General features: G+C 34.3%; 2 protein-coding genes across 2 annotated transcripts in view; both read left to right on the forward strand.

The window, feature by feature from the left end:
* Positions 1-1,652, forward strand: part of LOC107590175 (transcription initiation factor TFIID subunit 4-like) — a 14,526-nt gene extending 12,874 nt beyond the window's left edge. Inside the window, exons 7-9 of the mRNA XM_016278799.1 lie at positions 1-138; positions 1,251-1,395; positions 1,477-1,652. The exon at positions 1-138 is cut by the window's left edge and continues 18 nt beyond it. Coding sequence (XP_016134285.1) covers positions 1-138; positions 1,251-1,395; positions 1,477-1,652 — 459 coding nt within the window. The remainder of the gene's footprint in view (positions 139-1,250; positions 1,396-1,476) is intronic.
* Positions 1,653-2,143: 491 nt separating this feature from the next.
* LOC107590154 (transcription initiation factor TFIID subunit 4-like) lies at positions 2,144-6,401 on the forward strand. Its single transcript, XM_016278768.1, has 4 exons — positions 2,144-2,158; positions 3,784-3,840; positions 3,933-4,052; positions 5,788-6,401. Exons 1-4 carry the CDS (start codon positions 2,144-2,146, stop codon positions 5,953-5,955), a joined length of 360 nt encoding a protein of 119 aa, XP_016134254.1. The 3' UTR covers positions 5,956-6,401.
* The last annotated feature ends 285 nt before the right edge of the window (positions 6,402-6,686 follow it).

Consider the following 6,686-nt stretch of genomic DNA (forward strand, 5'->3'; position numbering starts at 1 on the left):
GCCTTCATCCAGCAGAGCCAGGCCCTCCAGGCGCCCGCTGTGGTGCTGACCAGCTCTAACACGGCTGGTGCCACCGCCACAGCTCCCCGCACGCTCATCCAGCCTGCCCTCAGCAACTCCAGCCAGACTGCCTCTCTGGTAAACACAGACCTACATGCATAATTTACTTGATGTGTTGTTTAGTGAGGTGAAAGGACACTGTTGGGATTATTAATGCTAACAGCACATTGCAGGTAAAATTAGGTGTTTAGTCTTAATTTACACTGAGCTAAATGATTGGAGTTTAATTGCTTTAGTACATAGTTTAAATTGTTGAATGGTAATGCCTGTATTTGCCTTGTGGCAAAGTAAAAAATCACTCTGAGCTGTGTCAATTAATACAATAGGAAACATCATATGCATATCATTATAACTAACTGATGTTTCTTACACTTTAGTGTGGAATATTGACTGTCGGTGACAAAGAGTAAGGTTTTGTGCCTGATAATACTAATAAAGGACAAGGGTTAGGAATTGTGAACCAGTTCTTATTCAGAAAAAAAGCAAAATGATTTTTTATGACATAGTTTTGTTAATGTTTCTTGAATATCTGCATTCTTCACTAAAGTGTACAGATAATTGTTTCTTGCTCTGCATCAACAAACGGGTATAGACACTGCAACGCAACTGGTCAGTCTGATTCACAAATAAATGACTCTTCTTTTGTATGAACCTTTCAGAAAAAAGATTATCAGATTAATTTTGAATAATTTTTTCATGGTTTATGTGTACCTAAAGATCACGAGATTAAATCAGTATTAACTTTGTGTGACAACATGTAGTTAAAGATACGGATTCAAAAAAGTTTTGTTGAAATAAGTCATATTGCAATTATAATAACATGGAAATATTTTATGAAACTTTGTGTTAATAAAAGGTTAAATTTAATTCTGAGTCCCATTCCACATATTATTATTAGTATATGATAACAATAATAATAATAGTAATTGCTATTATATGATATAAACAAATAATAATTTTATTATAATTAGGTGCAAAGGCATCTCTTGTTATTATTATTATTATATTACTTAATTATTTGAAACAAATGTGAAAAAATATGTATACATTCTATTATAACAGTAATAAATATTAATTCATATATAAACAAATATTTAAAAACAAAATTACATGATTAATGAACGTTCTATTAGCTGGCCTAAAATTCTCTCATCGGTTGTAATTATAGAATTGCATTCAATGTTGTTCAGGTATTGCAGCCTCCACAGCAGGGGGCAATAGTGAAGCCCCCTCAGGTAACCCTGACAACCACTCCCATGGTGACGCTCAGGGGTCAACCCCACAGCCACATAGTGGTGGGTCAGCCTCAGGTGCAGCTGAAACATATCCAGACAGGTGAGTGTGTCCGTCAAATCCATTACTGTCTGTTTTGTTTCATAACATAATGACACCAAACGTAACCTCTCTCTCTTTCAGTCGCTGTGAAGCATGGTGTTGTGAGTAGCACCAAACTGGCTCCGGGCTCTGTGTCTGTAGCGTTAGCTCAGAAGAATAAAACAAAGGATGGTGCTGGAGGAACTTTCAGGTTTGTGTTGTGTTCATTTCACTTTAACGTTTACCCAGGAGACATTGTGCACAACATACATGAGTAGTACACAAAGTTTAGCTAAACTGATTGGGATGAAAAGATGTTGCATTTTCCTCAAGGTTAATTCATTTCAGGCTGTACACAGTAGTTTGTGTGTGAATTATGATCGTTACAGTGCCATTATCATGACCATATGTCACGTAACAGTGTAATATACATTTTTATACTGTGAACCAGTGTTATTTTAGTATTATATACTTTTAGCTATTATTTTTATATTTTCGTATTTTATTTGATAGTTTTTATTTCATTTTAGGTTTAAGTAATTGTGTTTTGCTTTTGTCAACTTAATTATTTTCTTTAAGTATTTCTGTTTAGCTTTATTTCATTTAAGTTTAAGTTTTTAGTAATTTAACTTAAATTTATTTTATTTCAGTTAGTGGTCAAGCCAATATTTATACTTTTTAAAAATTTTGACATTTAAGTTTTTTTTTAATCTAATATTTTTATTTTATTTTATTAAATTAATGAACTATTTTAGGTTGTGGTTTTGTAATGAAGGCAGCTAAGGTTAGTAATCCACCTCCAGCCATACTCTCTCTCTCTCTCTCTCTCTCACACACACACACACACACACCTTTAATACTAGCATTGGCCAGAGGTTCTGATCATTGATTTAAGTTCAGAACAGGTTCAGTCTTCCAAACTCAGTGGTACAATTGGATTTTTTTTCTCTCTCACACACTACAATGGATTTGATGCTTGCAATTCATTAACTATGATTAATGGCTTTATTTTATTTTCAAACAAGATACGCTATGATTCAGTGCGTCACAATGTATGGATTCCAAATATGATATTGAGAATAAAACAAGACTCCGTGTGTCAGGGAGAGAGTGAATCTGCAGTATTTGTTTCAATCTCTCTTGTTTCACTTCACTTTTGTCCAGTACCACAGCTCATAGAAATGGCTCTAAGTGCACCGAGTCTCAAATTGAGTGCTTATTTAGACATTCTACTTTTTCAAGAACTGAAATGTAGGAAATTATATAAATGAACACACAAATAATATTAAAAGTGATACACTATCAACGCAGTATGATAAGCCATAAGTAAAGTAACGTCCAAATGAAACGCCACCATTTATATGAATAATGTGAACATCAGCGTGGAGGAATGCAGGCTAGCATTACTTATAATTGCTCGTAATATGTTATGATTTAATGATTTAATTATGATTTCTTTTATGATGTTAATTGTTGTTTGCTACATTTCAGGATTCTTTTTTAATCCTGCCTTGTCAAACTTAAAATAAATATCTCTCTATCTTGCTCTCTCTCTGTCCCTCTTTCTCTGTTTATACTCTCTTTATTTCTGTCTATCTTTATACATGTATACTACAGTTCAAAACTTTGAAATTAATTATTTTATTCAGCTAGGGTGCATTAAAATGATCAGTGAAGAAAAAGAAGGGGCAGCAAAGACTTCTTACAGAAAAAGTCAAACAAAGAAATGCTGTTCTTTTGTACTTTCTATTGTATCACAGTTTACACAAAACCTTCAGTATTAATAAAAATAGTAAATGTTTCTTGAGCACCAAATCAGAGTATGAATGATTTCTGAAGGATCATGTGACACTGAAGCCTGGAGTAATGGCTGCTGAAAATTCAACTTCCCCATCACAGGAATAAATTACATTTTAAAATATATTAAAACAGGAAATATTTCACAGTATTACTGTTTTTGCCGTATTTTTCATCAGAATGGCTGCTGAAAATTCAACTTCCCCATCACAGGAATAAATTACATTTTAAAATATATTAAAATAGGAAATATTTCACAGTATTACTGTTTTTGCCGTATTTTTCATCAGGTAAATTGGAAACTTCTGTCAAAAACATTACAGCATCTTACTGTGTCCAAACTTGTGAATGGTAGTGTAAGTGTGCATCTAAAAAGTGGGAGAAAGCTACATTATTCGTGTCATACTTGCATGTCTTTTTGTGCGAGTAAAGACCACATTTATACACTTATTCTTGTTTCTTTTCTTAAATAACAAAAAAATATTAAATTAATCACGATTAAATATTTTCATTGATTGACAGCCTTCATTTTTTCATATTTATTTGATTCCAGCAGATGTCTCTGTGTATTTTGACTGTTGATCCTCTCTAATTGCTATTTATGTTTTGCAGTCACGCTCGCGACAAGAGGACCCCGAGCAGCTGCGGCTGAAACAGAAGGCCAAAGAGGTAAGATGGCACACTTGAGATGTTTATCTTGTCAGAGGACCATTGTGTTTGATTATGGGTCAGAGCTGATATATGTATGCCTGTGGCTACAGATGCAGCAGCAGGAATTGGCTCAAATACGACAGAGAGAGGCCAACTTGACGGCGTTGGCGGCTATCGGACCCAGAAAGAAAAGAAAACTGGATTCTCCTTCATTTGGGACTGACACAGAGGTACCAAACATCCCTCTCTCATAATGGCAGTCTGCTGCCCTTCTCCTCATCTCCTTCTGTCCCTCTTCGTGCCCTCTTTAAATCATTTAGCACCTGTTGGGCAGGTTTGAGATGTCAGGTTGTGCTTCAAGGGTCTCAGATTGTCACAAACGGCAGATAGGACAGTCTAAAGGCATAGTTACACACAGCCATTTTGTTCAGCAATTCTATACACAATTTTAAGTATATATTCATGTATCATGCTATTTATAGTTATTTTGGGTTATTTATATTTTTTGTTATATTATCATTCACATTTTGCAGAGAAAAACTTTACAAAATTAAGAATTTATTTAAATAATAATTCTATATCATGCGATTTTTATTTTATTTTATTTATATTTTATATTAATATTACATTATCATCACTTTTCAGAAAAATAATTGCAAATTAATATTTTATTTAAATATTTTTGTGATACATTTTCAGCTAATTCTTATTATTTTAAATATACATTTCTGTTTTATGCAATTTATTTCTCATTTATATACAATTTTTTTGTCATATTATAATTTACAAATTTTAGAGAACTTCACAATTTGAAAATATTAAACAAATATAATTCTATATCATGTAATTTATTTTCATTTTATATATATTACATTGATATTATATCACATTATAGTATCATTCACTTTTTTTCAGATAATTTTTTTTGATATTGCTTTATGTAATGTTTATATTAAATTATATTATCATTAGAGGTCGACCGATTGATCGGACGGCCGATTTTTGGCATTTTTTTTTATTAATCGGCATCGGCTGATTGTGCTGCAAATTAGGCCGATTTATAGGCAGGTGCATCTGCAGGCAGCTAAGTGTTGTTGTGGAATGCAGTACCGGAGAATCTGGCCGTTTCTCAATACCAAGTACGCAAAGTTTGGAGTTTGGACGCTAGTCCGGTAATTCTGCAAATGGAACAGCAGCGTACCTGATAACGTCAGTCAGCTCGCCTTGGCTACTCCGGTTATCCTCACTGTATGTATTTTACAATAAGACGAAATATGATATCAAACGCTGCCTCTTTTCATTTTCATTTAAACATATTAATAGACGCAAAAATGTAGTTCAGGGAACGTACATACATTACAATAAAACAAAATGATATTAAGCACCACTGCCTTTTCCTTTTCTTCAAAATATAAAACACTTCATGAGACCAAAGATTGCCTGTTAGATTTACTCAAAATTAATTTTACCTCATGTTTAACCACTACCGAGACACCAGAGCCAGTGGCAAATGTCAAAAGAACTACCCTGCAATAATCATTAACTCAAAATCTCTTTTGTTGAGATGAAGGGGGGAAAAAAGGAAATCAGCCAAAAAATATAGGTTTAAATTAGGGCTGCACGATAAATCGCGTTCCATTATCACGCGCATCTCGTCAGTAAAGCCGATTCTGTGATTAGTAGCACAGAGCTGTAGTTCACTGACAAGCTACGCAATATCGTGTTCATAATCGCAGATGAATCTACTAATCACAGAACCGGCTTTACTGACGAGATGCGCATGATAATGGCATGTGATTTATCGTGCAGCGATAGTTTAAATTAAGTCTTACTCATTTTCTTTTCTCCTTTAGAATGGTCACTATTACATTACACCTATTTTATCAATCTACCAACATTAGTATCAAAATGTTAGTTTAGATAGCATTGTTGTCAAATTTCATGTGTGTGTGTGTGTGTTGACAGGGCTCAGGTTTGTGCGCGAGTGCATCCGGGGGCTTAAATGCAGGAGCATCGAGGCAGTACACTCGCCAGCGCATCACGCGTGTAAACCTCAGGGATCTGCTCTTCTGTCTAGAGAACGAGAGAAGCACCAGCCGCTCGCAACTGCTCTACCAAGCCCTTCTCAAATAGCAGATAGCCCATGTCCTTCCCTCATTTCAGTCTTTAGGGCTCTATCCCTCATTCTTTGTCTTTTTTGCTGTTATCATTCTTTGTCATTCCCTTTGCGTCTTTCTTTATTGCTCTTTCACACTTTCTGTCACTGTCTCACATACTCACACATACAGTGATGCATTTTCATTTCCTTTCTCGAGCTGACTTGTGCTCTTCTCATTTTCACTTTTTATCGGTTTTCTTTGTCTTTTATTTTGCCTTGTTTTTAGCTTTCTGCCCCTTTGGATTTTACTCTTAAGAAATTGTGTTAAAAGAAAATTGCAATTATATATCATGTTTTTCATAGAAGGTGGCTTTGTAATGTGCAAATTACTTATGTAAAAAAAAGAATTCACAGTGGAACTGCCCATTCATTTTATATTTGTGTTTTTATAAAGATGTTTTAAGAAATAAAAGTGGACAACGTTTCTATAAAAACCTTGGTGGTGTGGTTTTATAATAGGCAATGCATATAAGAATCCCTAATTGCTAGATTGTTCCCTTGCCTACAGTATTTAGTGCTGTTGTGAACAGTGCTCAGACATCACATGATTATTCTCTTGTTATGCACTAGATGGCACTGTAGACCTGCATTCATTGTGACGTTGCATCTGGGTCTGTTGGAAATAAATGCTAGTTTGTTGCTGAAATTGAAAAATAATGACACATAAATTACCATTCAGACGTCCCTGCATTTCTCTTTCACTTCA

This window comes from Sinocyclocheilus grahami, unplaced genomic scaffold (genome assembly GCF_001515645.1).
Source record: "Sinocyclocheilus grahami isolate Dianchi unplaced genomic scaffold, SAMN03320097.WGS_v1.1 scaffold125.1, whole genome shotgun sequence".
Taxonomy (NCBI): domain Eukaryota; kingdom Metazoa; phylum Chordata; class Actinopteri; order Cypriniformes; family Cyprinidae; genus Sinocyclocheilus; species Sinocyclocheilus grahami.

Excerpts from the sequence above, each read along its gene's own strand:
- LOC107590154 (XM_016278768.1), top strand. Across the intron at positions 3,841-3,932 it reads TGAAACAGAAGGCCAAAGAG|ATGCAGCAGCAGGAATTGGC; the intron begins GTAAGATGGCAC and ends CTGTGGCTACAG. Across the intron at positions 4,053-5,787 it reads CATTTGGGACTGACACAGAG|GGCTCAGGTTTGTGCGCGAG; the intron begins GTACCAAACATC and ends GTGTGTTGACAG.